Source organism: Sebastes umbrosus, chromosome 19 (assembly GCF_015220745.1).
Source record: "Sebastes umbrosus isolate fSebUmb1 chromosome 19, fSebUmb1.pri, whole genome shotgun sequence".
In the NCBI taxonomy this organism is placed as follows: Eukaryota; Metazoa; Chordata; class Actinopteri; order Perciformes; family Sebastidae; genus Sebastes; species Sebastes umbrosus.
The window spans coordinates 4170812-4185865 of NC_051287.1; the positions used below are offsets into that span (position 1 = coordinate 4170812).

Sequence of the window (15054 nt, forward strand, 5' to 3'; positions counted from 1 at the left end):
TTATGAGCAGATTGAGTGCAAAGCCATTTTGATACATTCTGCACATAACGTAACGTAATGATGTCATCACGAGCGTACAACGTGATGACTTGAAAGACAGAAGCCTTAACTTTCTGTTGCAAAACAAATGAATGCTCTAGCTATTATGGTTTTTATTTTACATTGATTTAAACCAAGCAGGATAATGCAAACAGTCATCTTACACTGCTGTTATGGGGCAATACTCTGGCGCCATTTCACCATGTTTTCTACTGCATGTAATGCAACGTAATGACGCCATCACTAGCGTACAACGTGATGACGTGAAAGACAGAAGCGTTAGCTTTCTGCTGCAAAAATAATGAATACTCTAGCTATTATGGTTTCTATTTTAGATTGATTTAAACAGGATAATTTAATCTTTTTGAATGCACAACAACTCACAGTCCTCCGTCCTGGTTTGCTGCGGGAACATGTAGTTGGTCAGCACAACTTTGTGCGTCTCTGGATCCTCCTCTTTCTGGAGAGGGATCAGGGGCTTCGACTGTGGGAGACAAAAAAGTAGGTTTGAGTGTGTGCTGCAATCTGCAATCAACGGCGCTTTGTGAACACACACACAGAGTGCTCAAAGAGTGTCCCGGTGTTCTCTGTGCCTCGCTTTGGCATGGCAAATGAACTGGGCTGCGACATCTACTTAAATCCAGTCAACTGGAGAACACATGGGGAGAAACAACACATCACAAGTTGCACCAATAATTTTCCCACAGTTCAGTTTCTCGCTGTCCCTCGCTTTCACTGAGACTCTACTCACGCACCTCTGGGTGCTTCTTCCTGTTAACCATTCCTTGATTAAGCTGGCTTAAGCTCCATCAATGTCTCATAGGTCCCATGACCACTGTTACACCTGCCCAACAGTGTCCTCTGTGTCTCAGTGTTGCTGAGCCTGTTGGACTTCATTCCTGCCCTGCTAACACAACAGGCACTGCACTCCTGATTAAAAGCAAGTAAATCGTTTTTTATATACATGTAGCACCTTTATAGTGTCACAAAGGGTTTTACAAGTCAATAAAGGCAAGGAAAATTACAATTTTGATACACAAAGACGACACAAAAACATCAATAAAAGGCCAATAAACAATACTCCATTGAAAAAAAGAGTCTACAGTGACAGACCTTATGTCTACAGGAATGATGTTTTGAGAGCCTGGGGGCAAAAGCTTAGTCACCCTTGGAACACAGAGCCCTGGTCTTATGAACTTGGAGTCCTGTCTCTATAATTTCCTGTTAAGAATCTGACCAATAAATCAACCAGGTTGATATTAGTATAGATTTTTTTCTTTTTTAAAACTCTTAAATATCAATATCGGTAGAATTCACACGTTAAAAATCTCCTGCATCTTCTCCATCATTACGTTGCCTTTTCACAGATTAAAACTCCTCTGTTAAGCTTGATACGAGTAGTTCAAGAACTCCTTTCCCACACAAAGCTACACTGCTATGACAAAGTGGGACTCGAAGCAACTTCTTGACACATGAGCTGAGCAGACTCAAACGTTTCCACCTCCGATAGGCTTATCTGGTGTTCTGTCGAGGGTCACGTTAGCCGAGGCAGACGTCCAAAACTTCAAGCAACACAACTTGTCTGGTGATCTTGATCTCTCTACGTCTGCTTTACTTCCGGCTAGTCTGCTGCTGCCTTTTCTCACAAACTGTCATTCAGATCTGTGTCATACCATTTTTCAGGGATTTTGACAGTCTGGAGTACCAAGTACTGTTGTCATTAAACAAGTTCTCTGACATTCATTGGGATCCTTCTACACTTGCAGAGTTTTACGGTATCACTGAGTCTGATCTGCATTACATTTGGTTTAGATCAAATGTCCAGGAAGTGGTTTACTGAATTTTGAATGTGTTTTCCTGTGAGCAACTTGGCCTTGCCGGATTCACTTACAGCTGACTGCTGTGGCTAGTCACGCAACCCTGCTGCCATTACAGCACACATCACATCACACGTCTGACAGCTCTGAGTAGCGCCTTTTGTGACACCCTTATATATTGTGATTTATACATGACATATGGGATTTTACCTGATTTTCAGACAGCCACATTGCAGTCATCTGGCTCAGTTTAGTGAAACTGTAGGGAAGATTCCTCAACCTGTAGAAAAAGGTACTCAGTCATCTTGGTAATTATCAGGTTATAGTATGCAATTCATAGTGAAGCAATTACTGCAAGGCTGCAGGAACGCCATTCAAAACACTAATTTAAAAAACCATGGACTGCAAAAACTATTGTTTAGATTAATCTGCTGATTATTTTCTTGATGAATTGATGAATCAATTTGTCTATAAAATGCCAGTGATTCAATTTCCAATGATTAGAAACAGAGAAAAGAGCCAGAGAATGATTGGGATTTTTGCATTAAAATGACTTCTAAAACAGAAAAACCCCAATGACCTTTGTCCTTAAACTTGACCCTTATTATGCGTGTACACTGTCAGTCTAGACTCACTTGTTGTTGCTGAGATTGATGACCTTGAGCTTCTGCATGTCTCCCATTTCCTCAGGCAAAGACTCCAGCTTGTTGGAATGAAGAAACAGCACAGTGGCGTTCTTCCAGTTGCCCATCTGTAAAGAAGAGGAAGAAACCCGAAGACGCAGAACCATGAGCCAATAAGGCCAGCTTTTACAGATGAGCAGACTGGCTTGCCACACCATTTAACACATCTCCAAAGACATACATATACACTTTATGCACACTCACCTCGGGGGGAAGCAGGGTGAGGAAGTTGTGATCTGCAGCGAAGGTGCGGATGCTGGTACACTGGCCGATGGTAGAGGGCAAGGCTTCGATCTCATTGAAACTGCAGTCCAGCTCATCCAGAGATAGCAGTCTGATGCAGAGGAGGAAGAGGAGGACTTGTCAGGTGGTGTAATTACTATATATACAGGAAATACTATGTGAAACAAGTTGTAATCTTGTTTGAAGAACTATTCTTTATTATATGTGATTTAGTAGTGTACTTCCATGAAGTGACAGATTTAAAAAGGATGATCAAAATCATAGCAGTAGAAGCTGAGATATCCCTGACCTTTCATTCCTAGTTTGGATTAAGTAACCTGATGCAAAGCACCTGAGAAGTCGTTACTGGAAACAAATGAATCTTTAGGTTCCCAACTTTCAGATGATGCACACCACTGCTATGTGAAATATGATGCTGATCTGCTATCTCCCCCCTAAATACCACCTGTACCCCCTTAAAAAAAGGCAAAAACTGACCTCTGTGGGTCTCTTAGGGTTACTTCTGCTACAGCAGACTTAATTCAAAGATTTGAGATGCCAGTGTGGTAAAACAAGGACCAAATATTCATTACTGGGCCGCATGAGGCAGCGAAATGTCTCTTAATTGCTCTGTAAAAGAGCTGGGCAATAATTCAATATAATTGTTTGTGCCCTCGTTCAAATATAGAAAAGAAGAAATGTCTAAATGATGCTGAAAACTCTCTGGATAAGATAACTCTTCTCTTATCCACACCAGCTACTGTGACAATATCTTATGGTTACAGTGAAATAGACATTTACAACAACACTGATGCACCATTAAAAGCTTCATGGGAACATAATCTAAAGTAGCAACATCTCAAACTGAATGGCCCGTGTTGACACAGAAGTGGCGCGCAGCTGGGGCTTTCTGCTCAATGAGAAATGCAAAAGCACTCTGGGGATTCAGACGGATGCAAAACGAGTCCGACTCGCGGGAGAGCTACGGTGTTATAGAACCATCAAACTCCCAAAACACAGGATTTGAACCTCTCCCTGCTGAATATAAAACAGGGACAAACACAAAGACTGTGCAACAACAGTGGATTGACTGAATACAATCAGCTATGTATAAATGAAAAAAAAAAATATCAGCTTGCTTTAAGATAAAATCCTTGCATGGGATTAAGATAAACTATAGGCTTTGTCACATAATCTGTGTCAAATTACACAACGAGAAACATAATATATGGAATAATTGACAGTGTTTGTTGTTTGGAAACAATGAATGAAACAACTGTACAGCTTGTAATTGTCAGACAACGTAGATTTGTCTCTCTAATGGACGGATAAAAAAAAAAATAGGAGCTTAATCTTTGTGTTGGACCACTGTGACTCAGATTAGACGAAGGGTTCAGGAAGTTCAGCAGCATGATGACTGCTGGGTTTACCTGTCTGCTGCAGACAATATCATCCTGAGAACAGCTATGGTTGATTTAATCTGTAGTGCATTGGAGGGTCATCCGGCCCTAGATTAGAATCGACCCCTCCGCAATAAAGCAAACCTCCGTAAATCAATGACTCAGAACCACGACATCCAATTGTTGTCATTCATACTTCATAATCACGGCCCCTAATCAAGTTACTCAATACCATCAGCATTAGACCAAAACAAATAAAGCATCACATTATGTTTAATTGGAATATCTGATTTATCCAGACAGACGTTTTTTATGCGATCGAGGGGACGGCAGATGAAAACGGCACGATAATCCACCGATCTGAGGCTTTTTATTCTGCTGAAATTAAAGCTATAGCTGTTACGCTCACCCTCCAACTGAGTCTGGCAGGTACATCAGCTGGTTCTCATCCACTTTCAGTGCAGTCAGTTTCTTCAGTGAGCCTATTGTTAGAGGGAAAAAGAGAATTAGAGATGATGCATACAACAGCTCAGGGCTAGTTATTGATTAGAACTTGCTGTTGCACCACAAAGAGGAGTATCAATTACAGCAGCTAATTGGATTAATTCATACTGTCATCAATACTATAATCAGTTTAGTAGTAATCAACTCTGACTGTACGGCACTGTGCATCTGGACTCCTCTGATTTAATCAGCATGGTAATCACACATGAACATTACCTTTTCCCCCAAGGGATGAAAGGAAGCAGGTAATTACAAATATCCACATTACATCCTTAAAGATCTAAATTGTGAATATACATGTGAATATGGATGAAAGTCTTGAAATGTTAACTTTCATTTACTCATTCCCAATAAAAAATGATAATAAATGATGTGTTTGAGAGGTACAGGGATGAAGAAGATGCCTCGTTTCTACGTGGGCACTGTATTTCCGTTTGTTTTATAACCATACTTGTTGCATAATTTTGATTATTCGTTGGTTAAAACTTAACATCTTCTGCACTGTGAACACCTGTGACTAAACTGTAACTGGAGAAACAGCAATCCTCTTCTGTTATGCTCTCTTGCAGAGCTATTTTTGAAAGTTGGTGCACTTTTTTTAGTATTATGAAAATGTATTTTAGCTAAGCAGCAAAACTTAAGACACCTACAAAACAACACAGGAATGAATCCAGGAATGAGAAGTGCATTGGCAATAGCTAAAAGAGAGTTGAGGTGTTTCATAATGGACTTCAAATTAGATGTGTGTGTGTGTGCGCTGTAATCTTTACCGATGGAGCCTGGCAGCTGTGTGAGGGCATTGTTGGAGAGCAGAAGGTCCTGCAGACTCTCACAGCCGCAGATTTGCTCGTCTACCATCTCCAGGTTGTTCTTGGACACATCCAGGTATACCAGCTGTTTTAGCATCCCCAGCATCTGGATAAATAAGAGGAGACTCACAATAAACACACAGAATGTTCACTGACATCTCATTATCCAAGGATTAGGCAGTTGTGTTGGTTGAACACAGAAGCAGTGGATTAAAACAATCCACAAACATCCTCAGCCGTGACGTAAATTAACTTATGTAGCAGCCGGATGTTATCTCAAGCGTGGTTGAGTTATTACATTTTTTAAAATAGAAAACACACATGTTGTATAAAAACAAAAACAGTGGCTATATTCAGTTTTGTTTTATATTCCTGGCAGACGTCACTGCTTGTAAAAAAGGCCAGACTGTGATTACAGCTGATGCTGGCAGAAGAAATAATGCTTCCATTATGACCCAGTTACAAACAAGCTGGTCATCTGGATGAAAAATGAATGTTATGTAACACATTCTGACTATGAAAACATCATTATAAATGAATTATGTTCAAGGAAAAGAATGACTTCCCAGCTGCAGATTTTTGTAATTACAATAGGGACATCTGCAAACCCAAAGGTCTGCATTGTTTCCTGTAAAACTCTCTAATTGTATTCACCCAGCAAGAGTGTCTCTTCTAAACTGCGGCTCCTTCTCTTCGCTGAGCTCAAAGTCTGATGCAAACTGACTGCAGTTCATTTTGATGAAGATTTAAGTCGACACATAAATTGAAAATCAAGGGGGGAATAATCTCAAGGTGATGTTTTGGGGCACAGCAGCCTTTGAAAGTGCGTATAGGATTGACTGTATATTATACCCCAGGTAGAAACGTCAGTCTGTTCCCGTCTATCCACAGCTCCTTGATTCCAGTCAGCTGCTCCAGCACCTCAGGCTGCAGATGTAAAGAGGAGAAAGGAGGTTAAGTGATATGGATGTGTGTGAGTTTTTAAGGGTGTGTGTGTGTGCCTGCTGGGCAGGAACAGGATGAAGAGCTTAACTCACAAACTAAAAATAAATCACAATGCTAGTTATTCATTCCACTGTGATTATTATGTATTAATGAATGTTATCTTGCAGTGAGAACAAAAGCAAAAAACCAGAGCTACAACTTCAAACATGTAGGAGAAGGAAAGGGATTAAGGAAGGAGGAGGCGAGGTCACCACCAGAAAGGTAAAAAATAAAAAGCCCTGGGCATCGACAGGCTGGCTGACAGATACTCACCACTTCAGTGAACTCATTACTCCCCAGGTCCAACCTCTCCAGCTGTGTGAGCTTCTGCATGCTTCTGTAGACACACAGCACAGACAGACAGGGAGTGAGATCTTGAAATCAACGGGGAAAATCAGCCAGGATTATAAGCAAAGTGGGTCATGTGCTTCAAAAAGAAAAAAAGGGAAACCAAAAAGTCAATTTTCATGTTATGTTTCGGATAGCATACATGCTCCGAGTTTACTCTTTTCACTAAATAATTTGATGGGAAAATAAATACCTTTTACAGCTCAGGCGTGACAGAAATATGCTTTAAATAATGGAAAATGTGACGTGTGCTAGCCCTAAGCCTCGCTCCAGAGTTTTCTCTCCACATTCAGGTCACAGTCTCACATTCTCTGCTACACTGTAAACAAGCAGATAAAAACCAGGACTATTCAACTGCTTACACTCTTTACTATATTTAGCTGATTACCAGTGGTAGAAAATTGGTGAAATGTCCTTATAAAAAGGCTTATTTCACATTCTGAGCAGCAATAGTATCACTCTTCCATTCCTCAAAATCTACTGACAAGATGCCTTTGAGGGCATTTCATTTCAATTTAATTTAACCCTCAACTAGTGCAGTGCCCGTTAAGACGTGCCTTTTCTTTTTCTTTCTTTTCGCCTTTATTTGATAGTGATAGTGACAGCCATGAAAGGGAGAGAGAGAGAGAGAGAGAGAGAGAGAGAGAGAGAGAGAGAGAGAGAGGGGATGATATGCAGCAATGGCCGCAGGTCGGATTCGAACCCGGGCCGCCGCACTAACAGGTGAGCTAAGATGTGCCTTTTTGGAACAGGCTGATTGCTCGGCCTTCGGTATTGCTGCTTGCAGCTTCCTTGACAACCAAACTACTTCACCCACCAAGTGTGACGTTGATTGGATGAACGGTTGTCGAGAAAATGACTAATACGTCCCGTAGATCTCCGCTCAGTACATAACGCATTACTAATAAATAGGTCCCGTAGATCTCGAGAGCTCGCACTTGAATACCGGTGTTGACAACAACTGTGATATTTAAAAATTAAATATTGATATCGTGTTAATGATTACACATTTGATAATGTTGTGTAAATAATCCAGCACCTCTTAAATCAATTTATATATATACAGTTATGGTTATAGACTCTCTCTCCACCTCCCTATGCTCGCATTTTGAGTGTAATTAATTTGCCAAAAAAAGAGCAGATATTGCAATAATATTGTTATTGTGAATTCTTTTTTTCCTATAAACTATTTATTTTTTAAGACCTAATTGTATAGCTCATGAGATTTGCTGCTATGTTGCATCTTTATTCTGTGCAAACTCTGCTTTATTCTGTATGCTGACTGATATTCTGGCAGTCTCCCACCAATACGTGTTTTTCTTTTTTGTTGTTGTTTTAGTTGTTTCTCACTCTTTACCCTGGAGGGGCAGTCTGTTTTGCCGTCGTCTGGCAGCTTTGCACTTGTTCTTGACATGTTGCCCCTATCTTTTTTTTCTGTTATTTTGTATAAGGGTACTGGGTGTTTCATGTATTGTGTGTTTATTGTAAAAAAGTAAAAAAATAAAATAATAAAAAGCGTTATTGAGATATGAAATGACCTATCAGCCCAGCCCCTGGTTGAAGGCAATTCCTCTGATCTGTTCATAAAACACACTGAGGTTAAGAGTTTAAAATTGTATAATTCTGGCATGATAAAGAATTGTGAGACACAAATCAACTTGTCAACAAGATCAGGACTACAAAGAGTTGTTTCATATTTAAATTTCCTGAGCGTGAATCACAAGTTCAACAAAATAATTCAACATTATATAAAACGAAAGCAAGAGACCATGGCTGGAGATGAAATGGAGATGTACTGAGTTGTGTTTGGGAACAGATAAGATGATCCGTTTCACAGCAGGGATTAACTGCGTTTCCTTCAAACATCAGTGAGATTCAGCAGCACAGGAATGGAGAGCAGAGGCCCACCAACACGACTGTGGAGTCTGTTTCTGTTTTAGGGGGCTCCTCATAAAATGTAAAACGTACGGCACAAATTATAAATATGATTTAAACTGTTTGGTGGTTGTTTTTAGTACTTGGTGCACTATGAAAACATTAATCATGTTGATGTACTTGAGCATTAGCCAGCTTTGTCACATTCTTACATCAAAAGTTGGCATGAACACCAGAGCCCCCCATGTGAGCTGAACGGGGTAAGAATGAGCTGTGCTGCCTCATTTAGAGAGTGAGTTCAAAAAAACACACAATATGGCTTATGACCCCAAGTTGTGAGGAACTCAGCATCCTTCTTTAAAATACAGAGAAACATTTGGTTTATGCATGTGCTTGGTGTGCACTGGGAGAAAAGAGGCTGCACTTTCTATGTAGAAGGCATGAAAAGACTTCTGCGGCGCCTCTTTTGTGCACGCACACATTTGTTTACATCTCTGAAATGCTTGCGCGTCGCTCTGGCAACGTTCCCGATCATTAGTCCTTTTCTTTGTCAGGGCTCCAGCCTTTAACAGGTCTGGCCTCTGTCACATAAACACAGCGAGAAGAGAGGATCCGCTCCGAGCTGCAGCTCTGCACTTTATGCGCCGGCTGGCCCGTCAGTTAGTCAGTGAAAAATAAGAAAAAGGAAAGTGAGTGAGATAACAAAAGGATACGCAGCCAGAGGGAGGAAGGGGTAAAAAAAAAAAAAAAAAAGGCAAATAGGGGAATACAGTTTTGCTGAGAAAATGGGAAGGACATAAAATGGGATGATGCGTCAAGTGAAGCATGAGAGAAGACAGAAAGAACTTCCCCCCACAATCACCTGGAGCTTTCTCCAATATTCGCAGGACGTTTAGTCTCCCGGCGCACTGTCTGTAACCTTCTCAAATGGTGAAATAACCCTCACCACTGTCTCAGGAGAGGATTATAAAACCTGCCACAGCAAGCAGCCAAGCAAAGGGGGCTCTTATGTAACACCGTGGAATTTAATGCTACCGTTAGAGGTATGGGGAGTGAATCTATGGAGGAGGCAGGATGGAGGACACAGCAGAGACACTGCAGGGGTTGTGAGAGGAAGGAGACAGTGAGGATGTAAGGGGGAAAACACTCTTGACACGCTTCTTTATTTAGTAAATAAAAGGAACACTCTGTATGTTTGATGTTTGGAAAACATGTGAAGTAGAAAAACCACTTACTTTGGCAACATCTTTAACTGGTTCTCCCTCAGCTCCAAGATCTGTAGTTTAGTCAACCTGCACCCAAATAAAAAGCCAAATGTCATAATTGTTATGTACTACAGCAACACTTATATTTAAATTACACGGTCTAAAATCTGATCTTCATACTGTAGTAACCTGTATTTACCTTAAATACTTGAGTTTGCAAATATTTTTGTCTATAGTAACTCTGACTGTTAGGCTGCATTCACACCAGATCCGGCAGTGCAGTGAAAACGCTACTACTCCCCATTTATTCAGAATGAATGAATGGGGGTAGTAGCGTTTCGGCTGCGGTGGTGCTGAAAAAAACGCAGCGGTCTGCGGCGGAAAAGTAGAAACAGAATCAACTTTTCAAAAAACACAACCCGATGTCACGCTGCGGTGGCCAATCATGTCAACGGCGATCCAGAGCTTTACAACCCAGCCACGAGGGAACAAAAGATGTTAATCGTTGTGCAGTTAATGTGCCATTAAAATGACTCTCCAACGCCGCTGCACAACCCTGCGGTGAATCGCCGCAATGCCTGATCTGGTGTGAACGCAGCCTTAGTTTGCACCCTATTATCGTCATACTTTGTTTTGAAAACATATTCTACTGTACATCCCAATAAAGACCCCCACATCACATTCAGATATTTGAACCACGACAGTAGTCAGAATTTCCTCTGCAGGCTTATCTGCTATTAACCAGCTATAATAAGAGATAAGATAAGATATTCCTTTATTAAATTAGCAATTTGCAGCTACATGACAAGGTGTTTTGTGGTAAATTTGCCATAAAAAGAATCAAATGTAATATTCCCTTATACTTAAGTAGCACTAAACTAGAGTAACCATACAGAAAGCAAAAGTAGAAGATGAAATAGTGGCCAACTCACACCACGTGTTTTGTGTAATCAGAAAGCTCAGCACTAACTGTTGTGTCAACTACAAACAGTAAGAGCATGACTGATCCTGCTGGTTTAGTGAAACAACCTGTTTGGCCTTTAAGAAAAAAGATGTGAATATGTCATCTGGAAACTACACGCTAAGTTAAGGACACCAAAACAATAATTTGTCATACAACTAAGAAAGATGTCTTTGTTTTCAATCACAGGTGTTATTTTAGGTGTTAAACTAGATTTTTTGTCAACTTTGGAGCTGCGGAGATAAGTTGTGAAGACAACTTTGACACCTTTTAAGTTGATATGGCAAATTTGTTTGCAAACAGTTGCAACATTTACATGTCCAGCAGCTACTGAGGAACATTATCATTCATCTGGAGTTGTGTTTCTGCTCTAATATTACCCCTTTTAGCTCAGTTTTTGGTTTCTACCAACTCTCTTTAGCTGCTAAATGCTCCACTATGTTCACCACCTAGTCACTAATTATGTCTGTCTGCTGTTTGGTGCTGAGTAGACAGTGTACGGAAGGCTTTTACAGCTTTTTCGCTGACATCAGCTACCTGCTGAGGCCGAAAATGACGCTATGAGAGCCGATGAACCAAAACAGTAAAGTTACGTGACGGACAGCTAAACAATTCTCAGTAGATTCATCACTACTACTACCCCTTTCTTATTGTCTCATTGTTCACACATTGCCATTTGATACATACACTTAATACCACAGTCAGCAGTCTGAGTGTTACAGTATGTACTTGAAACAATTTCACCCTGATCCAATCTGGAGATCAAACTGACCTGCCAAAGCTGGCTGGTAAGAACTCCAGGAAGGCATCATTCAGGTAGAGCTGCGTCAGACTCAGGAGCTGGGTGAAACCATCTGGGAGCCTGGCAACACATACGGGACAACAGGAATCACATCACTCACACAAAGCTGCTGCAATGCCAGAAAACTAAACACACTCAAAATTAAAAGGGCAGGTCTGTCTGCGTTCTTTACTGATGTTTTCAAATGGAAACGCCCACTCAGCTGTTAGCAAGAAGCAGTGACGTAGGTTACCAAAGAGTAAGCGAATCCATAAGGTGAACGCTAGCACTAAATGAGTCATTGTTAGCTGTTCTAAGTTTGGAAATGATGATTTCTTATGAAGTGGGGTTGTATGTATACTCCCACATTCTGCAAGGTAAAATTACTGCTTTTGCAGTACATCTGTGGCCGTGCCGGTACTCCGCTCTGCTTCTCCAAACTGGTAGCGTAAGGATGACTATACCTATACCTTATATGTAGCAGCGTCATCATGCAGAAACCTATGTCTGGTGATGTGGGAAAAAGCTTTAGAAGAGCTTGGGAAATTAGTATCTTGACTCTAAAACATACGTACTTCAACCAAAATGTGAATGTTTGGATTTGAAAACATAAGGAACACCACTGGGAAGCTACAGAATGATATAAAAACCTAATGGACCTGCAGTTTAAACCAAAATCAAGTCAATTTAGACTATTATACAAGGTTGGGTGGTACTCACTTGGATATGGGATTCACACTGGCTTCTACAATAGCTAGGACTTTGCAGTTCTTGATGTTTTCTGGAAACTCCTGGATACCTAGAGAGAAACAGCAAAACAATACCATTAGAGGTTTTAAGGTATGACAGCTAAACACCATCATATCAACATGTGCATGTTGTATCTCAACCATTTTATTACTGCTGACATAAAACAAATGACTCCTTTCAAAACCAGAAAGATGAGGGATAACGCTGTGTTTAGCAGGAGAAGCTCTGTGAATGTTAAACACAGGTGTATAGTGAGTTCTCCGTGGATTGTGAGTACAAGCAGGAAGGCTCTCTGCCTGAATTGCGGGCGCTCAAGATACATTAAGAGTGGCTCTCTGCACCTTTCCTCTCTAAACAACCACAGAGACGAGCGCTCGAGGTGACATAATGAAAGAGCAGGAAAGGAAGAAGAAGAAAAAAAAACAAAGACCACTGAGTGATAGTCTGCAAGTTCTCATGAAACATCCACAATGTGCGAACTGCAAGAAAGACGGACGTGACCAAATCTAAAGGTTTATTTTCACCCACTTTGTTTAGTGTCCACAACACTTAGCACAGAGTGCTTTGTGAAGAAGGATAAGCTACTTTTAATGTCAGCAGGGCATATACAGCTCTGCTTCATGAAAACACCACCACATCCTTCAACATTTGTTTAATCTAAGCTGCCAACGCACTCATTCATTTATATTAGAACTACCTTTTTAACCTTTCTCTATCCATGAAAGGGTTTTGCTGAGCATGCATGCTCCTCTTCTGTTCTGCTTAGCTTCAAGGTTATATAGTGATGATCAGCCATCTTATGCAGTAACCTGCAGTGTTACCACTTTCTTTTAGATGACAGGGCTTAACATCATTTTTGGAAAGCACTAAGATAATGTAAGACAGCGATGTTAAAGGGATAGTTGGGGTCTTTTGAAGTTGTTTTTTTTATGATGTACTTATCTATAATCAGTATATTATCTACAGTAGATGACGGTCGGCCCCCAATTTGGAGAAGCAGGCAGGAGTTACCGCACAGAAGCAAAGCAATGCACTGCTGTGGACGGGGAGAACACAGGAGTTGCTGGTCTACTGCTGCCTCGATCGGTTAGTTTGTTTGTGTTATTGTGTTATTGTGTGACTTTGGTTAATTCGGGTTCATCAAAGTCACACAATGGCACAAACAAACTAACCGATCGAGGCAGTGGTAGACCAGCAACCCTCGTGTTCTGCTAGATGGATACAACGGCTTCAGTTCCCTGTCGGAAAGGGCTGTCTGATGGCAAGGTAAAGCAGTGGAAATATTAGAAATATAGCTTGATTTTTTTAGGTGGATATCAATATACGTTTTGCTGTCGGCCCTGTCCACAGCAGTACGTTGCTTTGCTTCCGTGCGGTAACTCCTGTCTGCTTCTCCAAACTGGGGGCGTGCCGACCATCATTTACTGTATGTAACACACTGACTATGAATAAGTACCTCTTACAACCCCCACTTCAAAACACCCGAACTACCCCTTTACTGTTAAAATACTGACAACATGTTTGAAGCAAAACCCCGTGTGAGGAATATGCAACAGGATGTTATGAAAATACTGACATTTTTAAAGCAGCACAGTCACCTGATTGATTCTATGTGCATCTGGGCATTAGAACAGAGAACTGTCGAGCCTTCAGACTCTTTATTCTGCAGCTGTTTCTTGTTCTAAATTTCAAACTCGAACAACATTGACAGCGGAAAGTTTTCATCAAACAGGCAAAAGTGAAAGGATTTCTAGTACAAAGCCCTCCCTCCTATTCAACAGTGCGAATGTTTATCTTCAAAGAAGTACATGTCGCACTTTGACAAATGTTGTCACTTCCCACTCTACGAAACCACTGACAAGACACTTTGAGTTGAGCACGTTGTACAGATATTCTCAGTTTGTGTGAGAAGCAGCTGCTACATCTACCTTTGTTTTGTTCCTTGCTACTACTCTGTTTTATGAAGATAGCATCTGCAGGTCTGAGCTTGTCCACTTTCCTTATCAATCGCGTAAGGGGTTTTTGAGTCACGCAGTTGCGTGACGTAACATGTGGTAAATGAAACATGCTGTGACATTTTACCTCAGAGTATCTTTGAAGCAATCTAAACATGGAATCAATTATGCAACCTTTTCCTGGCAATTTTTTTTTTTAATTCATTCACCGATTGATGTCAGTTGCAGTCATGACAACCCATGACAACTAGGACAGTTAAGACATTTGAACTTCACAGGTCACTGTGGTCAAGTTTTCAGGTTACAGCAACATGATCTGATGCCACAGTTGTACATGACTCATTGAACCTGCCAGTCAAATACACTCCTAAACTAAAAGACATACAGCAACGTGATTTTGCTTACTGTTTTTGCTGACATCAAGCTCCCTGAGATTGATGAGGTTTGAGATCCCTGCCGGCAACACTGTTAGGTCATTATCTGGCATGCTCAGTCGGTAGAGTAACTGGCAGTTAAACAGTTGCTGGTGGAGAAAGAGAAGAGATAACACAGTTTTTTATCAAAATGCGCATAATTGCCCAAGAACGCACAGTATACGAGATGCTTAAATGTCCTTATTGTCTTAAAAGTTCAACTGCGTCATTCAAAAGCTCTTCTGTCTAAATGAATATGAATGATGTGAAATGTGTCCACAATACAAGCTTTTCATAAGAGATAAACT

General features: G+C 40.8%; 1 protein-coding gene across 4 annotated transcripts in view; it reads right to left on the minus strand.

Moving 5' to 3' along the window:
- Nucleotides 1-15054, minus strand: part of erbin (erbb2 interacting protein) — a 59446-nt gene that overhangs the window by 13773 nt on the left and 30619 nt on the right. For all 4 annotated transcript variants that reach the window (XM_037752859.1, XM_037752858.1, XM_037752861.1 and 1 more), the window contains exons 4-15: nucleotides 14739-14856; nucleotides 12349-12427; nucleotides 11620-11709; nucleotides 9917-9973; nucleotides 6732-6795; nucleotides 6327-6401; nucleotides 5436-5580; nucleotides 4571-4643; nucleotides 2744-2873; nucleotides 2492-2607; nucleotides 2067-2136; nucleotides 424-523 (exon numbers count right to left, since the gene is read on the minus strand). In XM_037752859.1, the coding sequence (XP_037608787.1) occupies nucleotides 424-523; nucleotides 2067-2136; nucleotides 2492-2607; nucleotides 2744-2873; nucleotides 4571-4643; nucleotides 5436-5580; nucleotides 6327-6401; nucleotides 6732-6795; nucleotides 9917-9973; nucleotides 11620-11709; nucleotides 12349-12427; nucleotides 14739-14856 (1117 nt within the window). The remainder of the gene's footprint in view (nucleotides 1-423; nucleotides 524-2066; nucleotides 2137-2491; nucleotides 2608-2743; nucleotides 2874-4570; nucleotides 4644-5435; nucleotides 5581-6326; nucleotides 6402-6731; nucleotides 6796-9916; nucleotides 9974-11619; nucleotides 11710-12348; nucleotides 12428-14738; nucleotides 14857-15054) is intronic.